Source organism: Megalobrama amblycephala, linkage group LG12 (genome assembly GCF_018812025.1).
Source record: "Megalobrama amblycephala isolate DHTTF-2021 linkage group LG12, ASM1881202v1, whole genome shotgun sequence".
NCBI lineage: Eukaryota > Metazoa > Chordata > Actinopteri > Cypriniformes > Xenocyprididae > Megalobrama > Megalobrama amblycephala.
In genome coordinates this window covers 18,727,205-18,748,106 of record NC_063055.1, presented here as the reverse complement: position 1 = coordinate 18,748,106, position 20,902 = coordinate 18,727,205, and the positions used below count along the sequence as shown (strand labels likewise).

Sequence of the window (20,902 nt, the reverse complement as noted above, 5' to 3'; positions counted from 1 at the left end):
GTCTACAAAGTCTATGCTGCTGAACTGGGTACTATTATCTGAGTGTAGTTTTCGTGGAATCACCCAAGTGGAATGGTCACTAGGGGCTCTTTTCTCATTGAGATACTTTTGCATGAAAATCAGCCAGACTGACATTTTGGCTCGTTCTCTACATTTGTTTAGTCCTTGGTGACCCTTATGCAATCGGTCAAGGATCTCTCTTCATTGTGCGGTGGGAACTACAATCCGGTTACCATGTAAAAGGGGTCCATCAGCCCTGGACAATGAAGATCGTTCGGCATGGTAAGCTGTAAGCTCCGATGGCACATGGTGTGGCCAGCCTTCTTTTATGAAGCACATTACTTTCATTATGGGGTCATTGGATCTGGAATCACGAATGACGTTTAACTTGGGCTCTGACATTGGCCGAGTCTGAATCACAGCTTCCACATAAGCTTGCGCATCCTCTTCAGTATCTGAAACCACTGGCCCTGTTATGGGGTTATGCGACAGTGTACCGGCCACAACTAGTGACTTGCCTGGGACATGTAGCTATCGTTTTAATGTTGAACCGCATCAGGTGCATCAGCAGACGTTGACAGCGCAAGGGTGTTTTGTCCAGATCAGAAATGTTAATCAGGGGGACCAGGGGCTTATGGTCCATTTGCAGTGTAAACTCACCAAGAACCACCAAATAACAGGCTAGTCGCTCACATGTCCAAACTGCACCCAGGCATTCTTTCTCGATTTGAGAGTATTTCAACTCAACACTTGATAGGGTTCTGGAGCAGAAAGCTACAGGAAGTGTCTTGTCACCACAAGTAGCAGAGTGGCAGCCAGCCCGAAACTGCTTGCATCCGTTGACACAATGGTAGGCTTTGTGATGTTGTAGAAGGCTAAAGCTGGAGCCGAAGAAAGCATTGTCTTTATGTTGTTAAAGGCCTGCTGCTGTTGTGTGTCCTACAGCCATGCAGAATCTTTCTTGAGCAGTTTGAGTAGGTATAGCACCGTGGACAAGTCAAATTGAAAATTTCAGAGGAAATTTGCCATACCTAGCACTTGTCAGAGTTGAGTGATGTCTTTGGGGCATGGTAGGTCTGTAATCACCTTCGCTTTGTCCAAATCAGGTTTGACTCCATCTCCACTGATGATGTGCCTGAAGAAATGGAGTTCTGTCTTACTGAAATGGCATTTGACTCCTGGATTGCCTGCAAAACTGCCTCTAGATTCTTATCGTGTGTCTCTTGATCTCTGCTATACACCATAACATCATGCATGACCACCACACAGCCCTCATGTCCCACCACTAGCTTTGTCATTTTTCTCTGGAAGATCTCAGGAACCGATGTGATCCCAAAAGAAAGTCTCTGGAAACAAAATCTGCCTTTTGAGTGATGAATGTTAGTGATACTGTAGTCCAGTGGTATTTGCCAGAATCCCGATGATGCATCAAGAGTTGAGAAAACTTTAGCCCCTGTCAGCTTTATTGCGACATCCTCCAGAGTAGGCAGCATGAATTTTTCTCTCTTTACAGCTTTGTTGAGGTGCTTCAAGTCTACACATATCCTTACTTTCTCATTTTTCTTGGCTACTGGGACCATTGGAGCACACCAGTTAGTGGGCTGTGTGACTTCACATATTTTTTGTTTGGACTGCATCTGCTGTAGCTCTTTGTCAAATTTCTGCATTTATGGAAAAGGCACCCTCCACGGTGTAGCTAAACTGTAAGGTTGTGCGCTTGGCTTCAGTTCAGTTTTTATCAGCTTGCAGTTCAGACAGCCAATTTCTCCAAACACTTCTGTATGAATGTGGTCTTCTCTGGCTACTAGTCTCATAGCATGAGCTGTACTTCTACTAAGAAGGTTGTTTGTATATTGTCCATCGACTACATAATTCCAAAACTGGTGAAAAGCTGTATTTCTTTGTCAGAAAAAAAATTCCTATTGTTTTCACATTGCCACCTGGACTGTTAAGCTGTATTGTGTTTTGATCAACAGAGGGCACTGTGGGAGACCTTGGTAAGTGTCACTGAACACAATCGTGATGTCAACCCCTGTGTTGATTTTAAAGGTTACAGTTTTACCACACACTGGAAGACTCACAAGCCATTCAGACTCTGAATCATTTTTCTTAATGCCGCCAAGAAAGTATGCCTCACAGTCATCATTTTGTCTGTATTGCACATGTACTGCTCTCTCAGCCTTTGCTTTGGAAGGCTGCAGCAAAGTGTCTGAGTTTACATTTACGCCATTATGTGGGGCATTTGCGTGGCCTATGACATCTATTGCAACTTAAACACAGTTTCTCTTCTGTCTGATTATCCCCTTGCTGTCCCCTCTTGTTTTTTCTCTTACCAGCATTATGGTGTTTAGCTCCTCTAGGCCGCTGTTACAATGCACCCGCTTCAGCAGACATCGCTACTGCCGAATTTTGTCTTTATAAGCTCTGCCCGTCATGCCATCTGCTCTGCTTTCGAGTGTCAATTCACTTTCCATCTGAAGTCTTTGTGGCACTCCAAGGTGTGCTATTCCAATAACTAGTCTGTCGCGAACGTGTTCGTCTCTCTGTGCTCCGAATTCTCAATGCTCTGACAACTCATTCAATTCAATCACAAAAGCTTCCACTGACTTGCCTGTCTTTTGCGCATGGCAATTCCTTATATATAGCCAAGTTTCATATACAAGTAGTATCTCATTACAGTAAGCGAATGTCGCTAAACCCGGAAGAGTTGAGTGGAAGTAAATATGCACACACTCGCATCACCAAAACTCACAGGAGCCATCTTGTGCATCTAGCTCACTGCTTATGTTGCATGAGTGCCCGCTACTTGCGGAACCCTTGCAATGTGTAAATGGAATGCACTATGCACTTGATCACTTGGAATCCGATATGGAGCTGATTTATTATTTACAGATTTTTCCTTATGAATTTGTTTTACACACCATTCTATAGGCCTGTATGCTTGGGCTGTTGGAGAAAATATAAAAAAAAATAAAAAATACACAAACGGAAATGATAACACAATAAAATGTAACAGTCAGCTTAAAGGTGTAATAGGACATTTTCTGAGAGGCTAGCAACAGCGAGCTAGCTTTCAAATCATAACATCCCACCCACCCTTCAGAATGTCTCAAAGCCAAGCCTCCTTTAAAACACATGAAGGCACACACACAGCTGATCTCGGCAAAGCGTCACGGCGTTAAACTGCCTCATGTCTCAAAGCACATAACATTACAATAATAATGAATGTAAACACCTTAGAGAGATTGTACCTGACTGCTGCAGATTCATTTCGGTGTTGATACTGTTGACATGGAAACATAATTCCGAGTCTGAGGACATGAACAGATCTGGATAGAATGTCACTGTGAATTGGGATGAAGCTATTAAGTAGACTCGCTCCCTCTGTCAAAATCGAGGGGTTGAAGGTCTGTCCAAATTAACTTCCCTTGCCCACTTGACGAAGTTGAATGCACTTCAAAATGGCAGCAGGGATTCCCCCAAGGGGTAGTGTTTAGTGTTTCACGAGTTTATATCTGAAAGTGGAGTTAAATGCAGCCTAGTAATCCTGAAGAAATTATCTTCTTTAGCTGTGTTTGATTAGGATTGAAGCTAAACTTTGCAGGACAGTAGCCCTCCAGGACCAAAGTTGCCCATCCTCTAACTCTACAGTACACCCTTGGTTCATTTAGTACATAGATATATACACTAGATGTCGCCTTGGGGTTCTAAGCATGCGTCAAAACCGCCGCCATCTTGGAACAGGGGTCTTGTCATAGGAAGTAGCTAGGTAACGCTGCTATCTCCGCCTGTACTTTGAATTCATGGACGATGCCGGACGTTTGTGCTGCATATGGATGTTCAAACGAAAGAAATCTAAAAACCAGACAGCAAGGGATTACATTTCACAAGTGAGAATGTGTTTTATGATATTGAATGTTACGAAATTATACTTCTGGTTACGTTGGTTTGTTTCAGTCCTTGGTTAATGACCGCAGCTAATCCATGCTAGTTAACCATTAGTTTTTGACAGTTAGGAAAACCGCAGTAGGGGTAAAATCTTTGCGTGGCAGCTGCCACTCGACCTGTCACCGCTATATGCGCCTGTAGCCTATGTGGTCACGCCATCTATGCTTAAAATGTATTGCGCGTCTATTGAGGTTGCGTGGTAGGTGTTAAGTGTCGGTAGAAATATTTTTAAAATTCATAAAAAATAAATAAAATGAAACTGTTTACTGCAAACTTCACCTGATTCTTGTTATACATGTTCCCAAGTACCACTGTGGTGATTTTCATGTTGTTTTTCTGTTTTATTCTTTAATAATTATATGTAAGTAGCGATAGCTCATTCGAAGTTTATTCAAGTGGAAGAATGTGACTAATAAACTTAGGCCTACTAGCACTATGCATTATATTTTTAAAAAGTAGATTATCTTAATATCAAAACCTTAAATTTTCTCTGGACTCAATGATAAATACATGTCTGACCATTGGAATGAACCAAAAAAAATAAAAAAAATAAATAAATAAATCGCATTCATGACGATTTATGGTGATTTTATTTCCGTTAGACCTTTGCCTACATTGACGCTGATGCATTAAAGAGGAGGGGCTCCCCTGTTCCAAGATGGAGGCTCTATTGACGCATTTGTTCCAATGAACTGCCGTAGCCAAGGCAACATCTAGTGTATATATCTATGCATTTAGGTATATACATGCATCAATGAAAATGTGAATTAGTCCCTATATCTCCACTCAATCACACCAGCTCGGGCAACCTGATCCACTTGTCAACTGTAGTAAATGCTACACAATGGCAAGTGGAAATATTAGTTTAATTCAGCCATTTATGTTTGAACCTCTTCTGAATCAGTTTCTGGAAGAGTTAAACAGGCTCATCTACAAGTCAATATATCAGAATGGTAATGTATTTTATGTATGGTAATTGATATGATTAGCCTTTGGCTTGACTGTGTTATCAAACTGCTAATAATGTTGCACAAACCATGTTCCCGTTTGCCATTTCAGAGTCAGTTACCTTCTAAAAATCTGCATTCTTAGAAACACTTTGAACATCATAGCAAGTCAGTGGAGACAAGCCCCACCCACACGTTGACGAGATGGGTTACATGTTTGTTATGGTAGGAAACGGGCGGTTTCAGACTGTGAACTTGAGACCGTCTTTGATACACTGCGGTTTTTAGGAGGAAAATACTCAGCAATAGGTGCAACTTATGAATTTGCACATGGTTTGTCTTAAAGCATGTTAAAAATACCACACAGACATATAAACATTTAAAAACTTAATTTTCACCACAGGGGGACATTAAGAAAGGTCCATACCTGGAAATCACAGGTTGCAAAACTCCCCCCACAAAAGAAAAAGACAGCAAACAAATCGATGGCAATAAGCTTTTTATTTAAACATTAAGGCAGTGTCTGTTTTTTTTTTCCGGTTTAATTTTTACACTGCTATCCACAAAGCTTGCTGGTGGCCATGTTGAAATACAACAGTGTGAATATCAATCTTGCAGCAAATCACATAAATATTTACATCCTTTTAGGTCTATTTACACTCCTCGCTATAATACAGTGGGTCTTAATACAAAAAAAAGAAAAGGAATATGCACAAAATGGTTGTACAAAAACAGATGCCACCCAAATACCCACTTAACCTTTCCATTCTAAAGAGGGGCGACTATTACCGCTGTTTTCCCATCTCGCTCCCCTTCATTCGTTTTAATCTCTCAGCTTCGTTTACGTTTATTGGTTACAAATAAAACAGCGCCTCGTCTAAGGAAAGTGCAATACTGTCCTCAGCAAAAGGTCAAACAAACAGTCAATATAGAGGAAAAAAGGGCTCGCTATACAAGAAAACACTGAACTTTAGAGTGACTTGTCCACTAAATACAATACTGTCTGGAGTGATATGTCAGAGACTGAATCTCAAAATCAGAGCATTCTGGGATGTTTGTGTGGATGTTAAGGTTAAAAAAAAGAATAGCTACTGTTCGCAGACCCCGTTTGGGGACCTTGATGAGAGTGTATTTGGGATTGAAGTGACTGAAGATAAAGCCCATTTTACAAAACCACACTAGGTAGTGCACTAAAACTGTCCTTGACCACCAAAGCAACAACAAAAGCCCTCAAACCGGATAAAACCCACTGCTGAACTTTAAGTTTCATCTTTTAATTGGCTTCCAAAAATATCCCCAAGTCTGGCGGTTACAATGAATATTGCAGTTTGAACTGTTAAAGATACCTTTCATAGTAAAACCATGTGACAAATAAAAGTCAAACAATATGAATTAAAACATTTCATTATATCTAATATGCATGCAAAACAATTAGTAACCCCACCACTGAGGTGGTCCGAAAAAGAGGCGTTTAGAGAGACTGACACAGTCAATGTCTCCTTCACGATTTTAAATTGTGCCTGTGTGACAAATTGTACAACCCTGGCATAACAAGGAGCAAACAATAAAAAAAGAAAGAAAGAAAAAAAAAAAAACTGTTGTGCGTAGTCACTTGGTAGTTTTAACTTCAGAAATGTATGTCAAATACATGGCACTTAACACTAGAATTATCTTTAAAACTGTACAGAGTGAAGGACTACAGGTTATATGAGGTGTGGCGTCTGCTCACCTCTTTATTCTATTACGCAGGATATATCATCTCATATGAGCCCACGGGGGGAAAAAAAACAACCCGAACCCTTCGTTCAAGCACAAAGAGCGAAAGTAAAGCAGCTCTCAGTGAGTGTCATGTCAAAGGACTGGCCAGACAGCATGGCTTTAACTCTTGAACAAATAGTTGACGTGAAAAACATCAGGTTTGTTGGGACATTCAGACCTGATAAAGCAGCATCCTCTAAAGACGCGTCCACTCGCTCAACTCTCTGCCAGTGATTGTCGCTGGAGAGTGGAACACTTGACAGGGTAGGTGAAGAAACAAATCAACAAAATACTGTATAAGAAATTAACTAAATTAAATGCTGTGTAAAAAGTTGCATTCGGGTCGGCATTTGTTGAAGGACACCAACAGGAACCGTTTGCTGACTAAGTGCTTAACTCATTACAAAAAAAACATGCAATCAAGTTTCATTTACATAAAAAAACCAATCCAAAATAGTTCAAAACTAAACGAAACGTCTCCCATCAGCTATCACAGAGATGACAGAAAAGAAAATTGTTGGTCAGCTAGAGTCATTTCTGAGTGTCAAAACTAAAGTAAAAAATGAAGGTTTAATGTAAAAAAAAAAAAAAAATGAACATTATGTGTACCCTGTAAACCAATGATATGGTCGCCCATGTAAACTCTCTGAAATAGCAAGGTAAGGACAGAATGTTACAGGATGAAATTTGCTTCAAAACCAGCACGGTTTAGCACAGGGATCAGCTAATCTGCCTCTCTGAAGGTCTTGTTTCATCACACACAATCGGATGGCCCAACAGCATCAAATCAGTTACAAAAAAATTACAGAGTCATGTTTGCAACACATGAACACTCCCAGAAACCATAATGAAGGGCTACAGATGCATATGAGAACTAAGAGGACGTATGTGTTTCTGCAGAGGATTCATCCAGCCTTTGCATTATGCCACACACACACACACACACACACACACAAAAAAAAAAAAAAAAACAGTTTGCAGTTGTATTACAGTATAAGAGTATGTGTCCTGAGCAGTCTAATGAGGAATGCTCCAAAATGTGTCAACAAAACAGACGAGTCCATGAGTCAACTCTTATAAGGCCAGCAAAACTACACAAAGTGTGTGTGTGTGTGTGTGTATATATACACACACACACACCAAAAAAAAAAAAAAAAAAAAAAAGTAAAAAGTGATTTTTCCAACGAGTAGTCCTGGAGTGACGGCACACGCTAATACATGTGTGCGCATACACGGACACATCAACACACGTGGCCATGTAATGCTCTTTCACTAACGGCTTGAGTGCTATGGATTGATAACGGGATGTGTGTCTCTGTATGCATGAATATGTGTGTAGAGGTATCAGAGGGCATGAGCGCAGATGGATGCATGTTCCCATAAGTGTGTGTCAGAGTGGACATGAGTACGTGTGTGTTCACGAACATCCCTGTTTACAGTAACAAGTTTCTGTTCATAAAGCAGCAAACGTTCAGTCCTAGTGTACGCGGCATGAGTTGTGTTCACTCGCTGTCTGACAGGGTCTCGTATTGAGAGCACAGCAGAGGTTTGGGTTCTTCCTCCCAAGTGCGGGGTTGAGTCTGGCCCTGTGTGGGAGCCGAAGAGCCTGGATGTGTAGGGGAAGGTGAAGGTCCTGGCATGATCCCGCTGGGGAGACGCATCTGCATGGTCAGGGGGTTACAGGGGAATGGAGTGGGGCCTGAGAGAAGGAACCAGAAAAAAACATCAGCAAATACGGATGAATAAATACATAGACATTACCATTCAAAAGTCTGGGGTAGGCAAGATTTTTTTAATGTTTTTGAAAGAAGTCTCTTATGCTCACAAAGGCTGCATTTATTTGATCAAAAATACATTAAAAACAGTATTATTGTAAAATATTGTTACAATTTAAAATAACTTTTTTATTTGAATGCATTTTAAAATGTAATTTATTCCTGTTATGTCGAAGCTGAATTTTCAGCATCATTACTCCAGTCTTCAGTGTCACATGATCCTTCAGAAACCATTCTAATATGCTGATTTGGTGCTAACGAAACATTTCTTGTAATATTATAAATAGCTACGTTTACATGGACACCTTCTGTTTCAATCGGAAAGAATTTATTCGGATTGATGAATCTGAACGTAGTGATCAGGTTAATGTGCACGTTTGTGTCACAAGCTTCAAATCAGAATTGATTTTTTGGCATGCACACACTGAATGAATATACAGTTTCCCGCTGTTTGTGTAGGGCCCTATAATATCCGCGATCGCGGAACCCATTCATTAAAACGGAATTTACTATATAACGCGGAATGTCACGGAATTTGTCAAATTAAAAGCAGGTCAGTACACTTCAATTAAATCGCGATATAGACTAGTGTCTGTGAATATTAAACCGCAAAAAGACTATTTAAACATGAATCCTGCATGCCTGTGTAACTCTGAAATGAATGATGCGGAAGCGCAATTTCATTTACCTCACACACACTCGCGCGGGGGCGCACGCACGCTGAAGCACATGCAACGCTCGCGGTGTTTTCGTCCTCTGTCGCCTCACTATATGAACACACAAATTCATCTCCAGAGCTGCTCTGAAAGTCACTTTATCAGCATTTAGCTGCTTCGTTTGAGAAAACTACCGTCACAGAGAAACTCAAAGCTCTAGGCAAACCGTCAAAATAAAAGTTCAATTTAACTTGACAGAAACATATTACTGTTGTACAGTAGAATTTAGATAAATTAATTTAACAATAAATTATTAAAATATATTTTTAAACAATAATCTCAGTGTTTCTTCCATGTTTTATTTTTAACAGTAAAGCTCTGTTGTGCAGCACATTGTGTTTGACAAAAAAAGTTTAATTTCATGATTAAAAGATAAATTAAATGGTATGCGTTCATTTGATTGCCAGAAAAATTTAAATACACAACAGAACTTCTGAAAAAAAAATTAATTAATAAATTAATTAATTAATAAATATTGTTGTTTTTAAGAATTCAATTAATTAATTAATAAATATTGTTGTTTTTAAGAATTCAATTAATTAGACATGCTTTTGGATTATTAAAATGGAATTAAACCAATAAATGGAATCCAGAAAACAGAATTTGGTAAAAAAAAATACAATTTGATGGGAAAGAATAAAACATTTATCATAGGGCCCTAAAAAAATGTAATTTTTTTGTTAAACTTGTATTAAATTGTTGGTAAATTGGACAAGATTCATCATTTCAATTAATTAGACATGCTTTTTGATTACTAAAATTTAATTTAACCATTAAAATGGAGTCAAAAAATAAATAAAATGGAAAAAAACAGAATCCAGAAAAATTAAAACGGAATCTAGGGAAAAAAAAAAAAAAAAAAAAACGGATTTCATAGGGCCCTATTTGTGCATACTATTCTCCTACGTCTTTTGCTGTGCTGCTTAAGCAGTAAAAGCAGTAAAAACACCTCTTTTTGCACCCAAAACAAGTGTTTACATGTCCGCTCGATCAGAGTAGAAAAAGTTTAAACCACTCTAAAGTTTAAAAATCTCTAAATTTGCATTAACCCTGTAAAGCCCACTGTTTCAGAATTACATTAAAAAAAAAAAAAATTAAAAAAAAAAAAATATATATATATGCCTGCAAATGTTTTTTTTCTCAAGACCACATTTACATAGTTAATCGGTTGCTACTAGATAGAAGAAATGTTTATAGGTCCAATCATCTGGCCATGAACTCACTCTACCTGCAAACTTCGCATTGAGCTCATCTCCTTTTTATGCATGACTGGATGTCGTCAAGATTCAAGTAAGTAAAATTCCTTACATATTTTTTTTTGTGTTTATTACAATGTCTAGAACACATACATATTTAGTTATTTTGGAAAACAATCATCAAATTTGATTTAGAGTTTGTTAAGTCCATGTTGTAATTCTACAACATTGGGCCAGAGTGGTAGTCAAAATAGCCTGTGCTCCTTACACATTACATAAGGACACTGCACTTCTCACATGGTCACAAATTGAAATTTAAACTGTTAGATGATTCATTGTAACTAAGTTAGTACTTAGTTTAGCTTATACCATAATTAAACACAGGAATACATTGTATGTGGAATCTGAAACTCCATCATCTAGAGCAGTATCAAACTCCCTGTATCTTTGTATTTTTTTAACTTCTAAATGATCCTGAGATTTTTTTAAGAGTGTTGCTCAAGTAGCAGTTTATAGCATTAGGAGATAGAAAAACAGGCTCTGAATGTTCTGGATTTTTTGGGGGGATGCCTGTTGCATTGTTCTGGGACAGGTGTGAATGGTCTTGAATATGAACCTGTAAGTTCTCTGGGGGGATGCATGTGTTCTTTTAGTATGATAAGTAGAGAGCAAATGTTCCAGACTGACAGTATTGTTTGAATGTAGTAGTGGAATTCTGATTAGCATTTGCATTGAAATGATAATACTTTGATGGATAATACTTAGATCTCTACCCTCGACACGTGGTCTACCACCCTGTCTATTCTTTCAATTTATCTATAATATAAGACCCATATGTATTATTCACTTATTTATTTTTGATTTTAGAATGCCAAGATGTCATCGGACCATTCCCCACTAGATGTATGCAAATACATGATTGCACATTTCCCAGTAAAGGCTGCAGACACTGCAATAATGGATACACACAAATACACTGTGTAGCAAGTGCAATGTTTGCCTGTGCTTCTCAGATGAAAAGAAATGTCTTAGGGACTATCACTGCAAGACTTCATTCAAACTACACTGAAAGTGATAGAAGAAAAAGTTTTATAAATACAAATTTTTTCAATATTTTTATTAATAAATGCTTATTCATAAAAAATGATTGTTGTGTGATTATTACTCATGATATATACTGTTATAGGGCAAAGTAAGCAATCAACCCTGCAAATGAATGCTTAAATGCTCTGTATCTGTTCAGATAAAGTGAGTACAAATACAGAAATTCTGCTCCTAACTAGGCCCTAACATTTCCCTAAAAACTTACTAAAATGTAAACAATTTGAAAAATCTTTAATTTCTACATCAGAGGCCTCCTAAAACAATATCTGAGGTCAAAATTTTTTCTATATTTGGGTTTTACAGGGTTAAACAAATTAACCTATATATATATATATATATATATATATATATATATATATATATATATATATATATATATATATATATATATATAAATTAGAAATACTAGTCCAGAAGCATTGTTGCCAATATTTAATTAGTTTCTCGCCTGGACTGTGCATACCTGTAGATGAGGGCCTGTCCTCCCACACTCTGTTGGTGAGTGGGGTGTGACGGTTACAGTCTCCCTCAGAGTGGACAGAGGACACAGATGAAGGTCTCTCACCTCCAGACAGACCAGGACCAGGAGACTTAGTCTTCCGACCATTAGAGCGCCCCCCTTTGGATTTACCTGAACCCAAACACAGGGCACAAATCAGACGCATTCGGACAAACAAATATTAAATCTTACACTGCCATTTGTGATAACGCTTTATGCCAAGTTTTTCCAGCAATGCAGGTGCCAAAATGGATAGGTTAGATGACATGCCCTGTACCTCAAAAAAAAAAAAAAAAAAAAAACTACAACAACTGCATTAAATACAGGTTTGTCCTGAAATAATGTGCCGTTAATAATTTATTATCTTTTTGGGGACATTTGGTCCAAAAAAAGGTGTCAAAACCTGACACATGCTGCTATGAAGGTAGGTGAATTATCAAGGGTTTATTTGGCGCACCTGGCAGGGAGTAGGGGTCTTCAGAACGCCCATCCGCTGAAGCTGGCGGCACGACAGCAGCTGGTCCGCCAGCACTCATCGAGTTGACGGAGTTGGACTGCGAGCGATCGTCCATCTGTTCATCATATTTACCCATGAGGGCTTTCCTGATGATGGCCTCCAGACCTATAGTATTACCACTGGCCTCTGGTGCCGGGTGACTGCGCACACTCACAGGTCCTATAAAGAGATGTTACAGTGGTTGTGTTAAAGGAACAGGACTGTGTGAAGTGCTGTTCTATGTCAAGCTTTTCTTGAGACACAGGAAAGCAGTTTAAAAGGCGGAATTGCTCACCTGCATTTGTAGAGGCAGGCATGTTGAAGATTTCTGTCCCAGGTTGGCCCTGGTCTAAAAGGGAAACAGAAAAAGAGAAGTTTGAGACCTTTTAGCCAGAAACATAAACATGCACATCAATGCCAGTTTTTTTCTCTGCATAAAAAAATAAAAATAAATAAATAACAGACTGAGTCACATAAACTTACTGAATTCAGCCTCTGCTCCAACCACCATCTTTTTAATCATTTCCTTCTTGCTCTTGACAATGGCGGAGTTGCTCTCAGTCAGTTTACTGAAGAAGGCTGGTGGTTGAGAGCTACTGGCCGGAGAACGAGATCCCATACTAAGACAAAAGTAGAGAACAATTAATGAAGATATAGGATGAAAGAGTCTGTTTATTTGATGTCTAATTCATGAAACCTTCAACTGAGTCAAATATTTTTAATGATTCTTTCAAGAACTGGATAGAACCAGACAGTGAACTGAGAACCTCTAAATTGTTGTTCAACTGTTATAAAGAACCGATTCATGGTAATGAGTCTGATTTCTATCCCTGTTGTGTGAATGCATTTGTATGTTATATACCCTTGCTCTGCTTGTTCATTGGGGTAGGCGGCTCCTGGCATCTCAGGCTCCGAAACCCCTGGTGGTGAAACCGGTTCAATCCCATCAGCAGCCAGACTCACTGGAGACGCCTTACTCTGAGGAGGAGACCTGTCTCTCCCTCTCTCCCTCTCCGCAGCAGTGCCTTCTGGGGTGTAGCGGGCGTTGGGTTCGGTCGGTGTCTGGGCTTGGGGAGTGCTGGGTGGACGGGTGAGATCCAGCACAGGGGAGTTGTGATACCCAAACACAGGCTGCAGAGATGATTGACCTCCCATCTGACCTTGCTGTGACTGGCGCGTGTAGTCTTTAGTGATCACCTCCTGTAAAGAGAAAACCTCCATTTGATGATGAGCATGAAGGGAACAAGTATACATATCTATTCAGAAGAACAACACCCTTGCTCATGTGATACTGTTTAAAACCTATAAACAGATGCTTCTGACCAGGGTCAGGAATGAACTTTTCTTAAGTTAATATCTGCCCACTGGAATTTATTTCCAGAGGCATGGGCATTTTTTATAATTACCTTATTAATTGTATCTGTGTTGACTTTTATGTCAAATACCTAAATTTAACCAATATTATAATACTATAGCATACTATACTATATACATTGTACTATATGTAACATATACTATAATACAATAACTTAATACTATAGACTGTTACCAGTAAAATTTTATCAACATGCTGTTTGATACTGCTCAAAGGTGGCATACATATATTTACACAACAATTGCATAATGTACATGACCTACATATAAATGAGAAAATTGAAAAACAGGAACACTGCATAACGAATCTCATACTCACTGAGAGAATTTGCGAGAGTGTAGAATTCAGTCAGTGAGTGTGCGCACTGAACAAAACTCCCAAAACTTTCAGTGGTGACTATCCTAAACAACTCTGACTGGCCATTGAATTCACACGATCAACAGAAATGTGTGTGATTGCTTATAATGCTCAACCCTGCAAAAAATGTGTAGAAAGAAATCTGATGCAATGTGCACAGATCTAAATGTAATGTTGCAAGTTGACACTTACGCATGTTCACATTTCACTTTAATGGCAACATAAATAGATTCAGTTAAATTGTGCAGGGGCATTTTTTGCCTTATCTTGTATTTTTCAGCCATTTTCAAGACATTTTTGCCCCAAGCCCCAGTTAATTTCTGACCCTGGTTCTGACTCTGAAATCTAATGGAATGAGCCACTTTCAACAAAGAAACGTCTCGATCTGACAGACACTTACACTGATGTGCTGGGCGAGGGTGACCACTCTCTGAGAGCCTTTGACGGCAGAGGATGGCTGCTGACCTGGAGAAAGTCTGTCCTCAGACCCGTACAGCTGTTCCAGTGCCTTTTGATGAGCTACAGAGAGGACAGGGAAGCACACACACACAGAGGTGGAGAAGAAGACATGAAAGTGCAGTTGAGTATGGTGTGGCAGAAGCTCTGGAGTACTCTGAAGGTAAGAGCAGAGACGGGTGTGAAAGCGGTGCGGTCACATACAGGCTCTGGGATTACTCAATGACTTGCTCACATGTGTGTTCAGAGATCAAGCCAACATTATGGAGCCATCTGACTGTAGCAGAGCACTGTGCCGACTGAATGCTCAAGAAATGCTTAGAACAAAAACACAACGATAAAACAAGCAAAATATGTGTCAAATGAGCTGTGAAGGTAGGAGAGGTGGATACATCTGCTTGATTACCAGGAGTAAGAGTCAAAGACATTTTCCTTTTTCCTGCAGCTGTACATTTGTATTGTTTCATTTTCTCCACACTGCGCAGGCTTATCTTTACAACAGAACAAAGGATAGACCTTTATTGGTCATTTGATCTGACTGAAAATCCAAGGACAACATCGGTTAAATGTACTGATGTAAATCATAAAGAATTAATGAATGTGGAATCATTACGTGGAATCAGAATTAAGGTACTTAGCGATTCTTTTAGTATTTTTGCGGAAGCCCCTTTCATGAATATGATCATAACAATATACACTACCGTTCAAAAGTTGGGTGCTTAGTTCTCAAGAGAAAGTTCTTATTAAAATTTTTGTTGAAACCATGATTCTTATAACATTATAAATGTCTTTACTGTCACTTTTGATCAATTTATTGCATCCTCACTGAATAAAAGTAAATCCAGAATTTTTTTTTTTTTTTTTTTTAAATCTTACTGACCCCAAACTTTTGAACAGTGTTTACTAAAATCAATAACATGACTCATGCGTTCAATAGATTTGAGGATTTTGCCTGATTCATTAAAAAAAACCTAGCTCAAAAGAGTCATTAATATGTAAATCAATCTACACTGGCTTGTGTGCAACAGCCAAGGACTCAGTAGTATTGTCTGAGTCTTTCACATTCATTTCAGACTGCAAGCTCACAACAAAACAATTTCTGCTGTAGATTCAGTTAAATGTATTTTAGTAACACGTTCTGCATGGCAGAAGAATACAGATGTTCAACAACCGTTAGGAACCAAACACCTTGAAATTCTTTCAGCTCCAGATCCATCTTGACCCTCTTTCTCTATAACTTGTGTAATTGTTTGCTTCATGCAGCTATCAAACTGTCATAGTGCCAGAGTGCCCTCCCTCCAAAACAGGAAATGAAACAGGAAGCAAACACGAAGAGCTATGAAATGTTCCCCAAATGGAAAAAAAAGAAGAAGAATGGGGGAACACAAGAGGCAAACCGATAAGGAAGTTATGAAACAATGAGCAACCACATCACTGTTGAATGAATGAGCTCTTAAAGTTCACCTCAGGATCTCTCTCTGGTCTAGAAAAGCTCGTCTCCAGACACGTGATTCTGGACCGTTAGGGCATAGAGTGAATTATCAGTTCACTAAGATATACGCCTGTGGCCGTTTCCGAGCAGAAGCTCGAATCGTTTAATGTGCTTCAATATTTTAAACTGTGGAAGTTTGGACCGAAACGTGCAGAATCTCCCCTTGAAAATTATAATTTAGCAAAAGGTCCAATGAGTTTAGGTAATACAAAACGGGGAGGAAAACCTTTGGTGGTCTTTAAGCAATGCTTCAGATGCCAAAAAAATAAATAATAAGCAAAGGGTAGAAGCATATTCAAAGTAAACAAAATGAACCAAACCAAAAGAATAATGGAAATTGGGTTGATTCTGATCAATGCCAACCACCACAAGCGTGCACTAGGCCACAGACGTAAGGGGGCGGGGATGGGGCAGGGGGCGCAGGAGGGGTAGAGGAATGGTGGAGGGATGGAAAGGTTTTGAGTGGATTGGTAGAGAATAGGAAGGATGGGAAGGGGAGGGAAGGTGGCGTTAACGGCCCAAAGGTCCCAGAGCGTCTTACCATCACAGGTGCCGTTGGTCGCGAGCGCACCAGTCTCTGGCATCGCCGCATCACAAGAAATTTGATGCATGATTATCGCGTTTATGAAGTTGGCCGCTGTCATGGTGGTCTTACCGAGTGCTCGAAGTTCGTGTTCCTGTATGGACATCACTTTGTTTTGAGTCTTTTCCCTACTTGACGCGCTGCTGACGCCGTCCCCACCGCGGGACGGGATGGAACTGCTGCCGCTGTTGCTTTCGGGAGCCAGCATGGGGTGCCCTCGACTCGTGGACAGCCCGAGGTGGGCACCAGAGGCCTGGCTGTACGGGTATGCCCCACCAGGACTTGCCAACTTGGGGTCAGACTTGGAAGAGGATGAAAGGTCCTGATGTTTGGGCAGACCTCCTCGCCCATGGCTTTTGCCCCCATCTCTGCTTGAGTCTTTAGAGTTTGGGTCCGTACCGGATGAGTAACCCTCGCTGGGTAAACCAGACCTCTGGAGGTGCCCACTGAAGCCCGGGTAGCGAGCAGAACCTGGTTGCCTGAAGAAAGGTAAAGATAAACAAATTTAAGCCAGCTTCATCACATTTATCTTATTAGATTGACCATTTGCAGCATGAGGGGTGGAGACTCACCGCAGCACAGAGGGACTGTTGTGCTCAGAGTTGGTAAGGCTCTTAGAGCTGGTGTTGTGCAGGACACTGGGTCTCTGCTGCAGGTTGTCCTGGGGACGAGGGGAGAGCGGGGACGACTGGTGACTGTATGGATGAGAAGGTGGACGAGAACTGCTGCTGCCGCCCATTTGTTCTGGTGCTCCTGTTTGGACACAATGTTTGGACGTTTAGCAATAATGGTTTGCATACTGAATATTGTCTAATGCACACTAACGCTGAAAAAAAATATATTAGATGAAAAACTTTCAAAATTACTGAAATAAATAATATTTTAAATAAATTAAATTAATGCTATACAGAAATAAAAACCTCCAAAAGCTAATAAAAAAGACAAAAGTACATAAAATTACTAAAAAAAATTTTTTTAAAAACCCTGAAAATGTAAAAATAAATGCAATTTAAAAATATTAATAAATACTATATGAACAGTATATATAAACAGTAGTAAAAAAAGCTGTAAATCAATTAATGATTTATCAAATTAACTATTAAATCTGCCAATTTATACTATATAAGTAATACTATATGCCCTCAAATGTAGACAATACAAAAAGGCGGTAAGGGTGCTCACCTGGTCTCCATATAGGGGCATGCTCCACGTTACCATGACCGAGAGACTTGTCTCTTTCCCTTTCCCTGTCCCGATCTTTTTCACGTTCTCTCTCTCGTTCTCGCTCCCTGTCCCTCTCTCGCTCTCTCTCGCGATCCCTCTCTCTTTCGCGCTCTCTTTCTCTCTCCCTCTCCCTCTCTCGTTCTCTTTCTCTCTCTGAGGACGTCGAACTGCCTTGGATCTTGCTCATGTGAGAGGCTCCCACTGTTAAGAGAGAATAAAATATAAAGTGAATAGCACTTATACCAAAAATTTGTTTTTAAATCACCATGTGGAGTGTTTGAGTAAGTGTACTGCTCTGTACCTGGAGAGATTGGAGAGGTGTTGTAGGCTCCGCTGGGGAAACCTGGAGAGGTTCCTGGGATGTATCCTGTGATACGATCCATGGGAGATGCAGATGTTCCTGCAAATGAACAGAAAAATAAAGAATGTGCCTCTGACTTTCATATGTTAATATAATGTAATATTTAATATGATTGCCTATATTTACATATCAGTGCCAATTTCTGTATTCAGCTAAATAAAAGCTTCCACCAGGTCACTGACAGTTCTTCAAAAAAGTGAGAATTCCCCATCGTTTACTAACCCTCATGTAATTCTCAGTGAATTAACTACTTAAATTGTGCTTGATTTCTTTAGAAGACTCGTGAAGGACAAAAGCTATGGCCCCTTTGAGGACCCCTCACCTCTAGGTGTGGGTGAGTAGGCTAAGTTAAGGGACTGTTCTCGAGGGGTGAGACCTCTGAGCAGGTCAGGTCTCTGGGCAGCCATGGCAGCAGCGGCGGGCCATTGGTGCATCTGCTGGGAGGTAATGTAGTCGTTGAAGAGAGTTTGTCTGTTCTCCAAGGCTGCTGTTTCAGGGAAACCTCTGATCAGATAGGGTGGATAGGGGTGAGGGTAGCCTGGAGCGGGGGCCAGGTGACGGGGCAGGTAATACGCTGATGTGGAGAAAATAAAAAAAAGTCAAACAGACAATACGTTACATAATAAATAATGTTGTCGTACAAGAGAACACAAAAGAAGGGCCCTTGTAGCTGAGAGCTAAAAGAGGAAGAATAAAGGAAGGAACCAAGAGCAATAAACATATATATGTATATGCAGGAAACGTACATGCCCCCTAAATTGTGTTTTGGTCTGATAAGAAAAGGTCAAACAGAATGGTTCATTACATCACAGTGGGATATATAACGGTTGGTTGGCGTGACCAATCAAATGTTATCATTTAAAAGAGAGACGTAAATAAATATACGAGGTGTGGTTTTGTCACCTTTAGAACACAGTAAGCGAAACTAGCACTTTTAAATACCATATCTTACGTTGTGCAAACACTGTTTCTGGAAAAGCAGATGAACTACTGTGAATTACCAATTCTGAGAAACATCATCACTCAGACAGTAGTTGGAACGCTTCCAATATCTGGCAAAACACCAAAGTACCTAAGATATATCTCTTAACATACATGAACGTGAGTACAATCAGCATATTCTTGGATAACACAACATGAATAAAATAAAACAGAGTAAAAGAAACAAATGAGTGACAATAATGAATAAATACTTGAATATATGATGAAGGTTAACATATGAAGTAGGAATACATGAATTTAAAGATCATAAAATTGATAAGGAACAAATCATAAATGAATAATGTGAATAAAGAAAACCATCAAACGTTGACCTTTTGGATACACCAATGATATATTTAAATTAATTTCAAATACACTATCATTCATAAGCTTGGGGTCGGTAAGATATTTTGTTAAAGTCTTTTTTGCTCACTAAGGTTGCATTTATTTGATCAAAAATACAGTAAAAACAGCAATATTGTAAAATTATAATTCAATATAACTTCTATTTTAACACATTTTCATTTTATTCCTGTGATGGCAAAGCTACATTTTCAGCAGCCATTACTTGAGTCTTTAGTGTCACATGATCTTTCAGAATTCATTCTACTGTTTGTTTTGGTGCTCAAGAAACATGTTTTTTTCCTTCTTTTTTTTTTTAAATTATTGATGTTGAAAACATTTGTGCTGCTAAATTATTAATGTTGAAAACATTTGTGCTGCTTAAAGGATTAGTCCACTTTTAAATACATTTTTCCTGATAAATTTACTCACCCCCATGTCATCCAAGATGTTCATGTCTTTCTTTCGTCAGTCGAAAAGAAATGAAGGTTTTTGAGGAAAACATTCCAGGATTTTTCTCCTTACAGTGGATTTCAATGGCTACCAACAGATTGAAGGTCAAAATTACAGTTTCAGTGCAGCTTCAAGGGCTTTAAACGATACCAGATGAGTAATAAGGGTCTTATCTCGCGAATCGATCGGTCATTTTCGAAAAAAATACAACCGTTTATGCTTTATAAACAAAATATCGCCTTGAACGTACTTTCCGCTTCCGCATTCTTCATAACGCTTACGCTGAATTTCCTACGCCTTCCCTATTCAAGTTACGGAAAAAAACGAAACTGCCGCCGTGTTCGTTCCGTAAGTAAATAGGGAAGGCGTAGAACATTCAGCGTAAGCGTTATGAAGAATGCGGAAGCGGAAAGTACGTTCAATGCGATATTTTGTTTATAAAGCATAAACGGTTGTATTTTTTTCGAAAATGACCGATCGATTCGCTAGATAAGACCCTTATTACTCATCTGGTATCGTTTAAAGCCCTTGAAGCTGCACTGAAACTGTAATTTTGACCTTCAATCTGTTGGTAGCCATTGAAATCCACTGTAAGGAGAATAATCCTGGAATGTTTTCCTCAAAAAACTTCATTTCTTTTCGACTGACGAAAAAAAGACATCTTGGATGACATGGGGGTGAGTAAATTTATCAGGAAAAGTGTATTTAAAAGTGGACTAATCCTTTAACAGTTTTGCAATACATTTTTCAGGATTCTTTAATAGAAAGTAAAAAAAAAAAAAACGGTCACTTGATCAAATTAAATGTTTGCTGGATAAAAGCATTAATTTCTCAAAATA

At 39.2% G+C, this 20,902-nt stretch overlaps 1 protein-coding gene across 6 annotated transcripts in view; it reads right to left on the bottom strand.

The window, feature by feature from the left end:
* Positions 1–5,377: 5,377 nt before the first annotated feature.
* ncor2 (nuclear receptor corepressor 2) overlaps positions 5,378–20,902 on the bottom strand; it is a 119,820-nt gene continuing 104,295 nt past the window's right edge. For 4 of the 6 annotated variants that reach the window (XM_048209406.1, XM_048209409.1, XM_048209408.1 and 1 more), the window contains 12 exons: positions 18,610–18,861; positions 18,228–18,326; positions 17,885–18,127; positions 17,275–17,455; positions 16,661–17,181; positions 14,572–14,690; positions 13,302–13,639; positions 12,923–13,059; positions 12,735–12,788; positions 12,401–12,619; positions 11,908–12,075; positions 5,378–8,352 (listed from right to left, as the gene is read on the bottom strand). In XM_048209406.1, the coding sequence (XP_048065363.1) occupies positions 8,156–8,352; positions 11,908–12,075; positions 12,401–12,619; positions 12,735–12,788; positions 12,923–13,059; positions 13,302–13,639; positions 14,572–14,690; positions 16,661–17,181; positions 17,275–17,455; positions 17,885–18,127; positions 18,228–18,326; positions 18,610–18,861 (2,528 nt within the window). In that variant the 3' untranslated portion in view covers positions 5,378–8,155. The remainder of the gene's footprint in view (positions 8,353–11,907; positions 12,076–12,400; positions 12,620–12,734; positions 12,789–12,922; positions 13,060–13,301; positions 13,640–14,571; positions 14,691–16,660; positions 17,182–17,274; positions 17,456–17,884; positions 18,128–18,227; positions 18,327–18,609; positions 18,862–20,902) is intronic. The other 2 variants (XM_048209410.1, XM_048209411.1) reach the window with 1 other exon arrangement.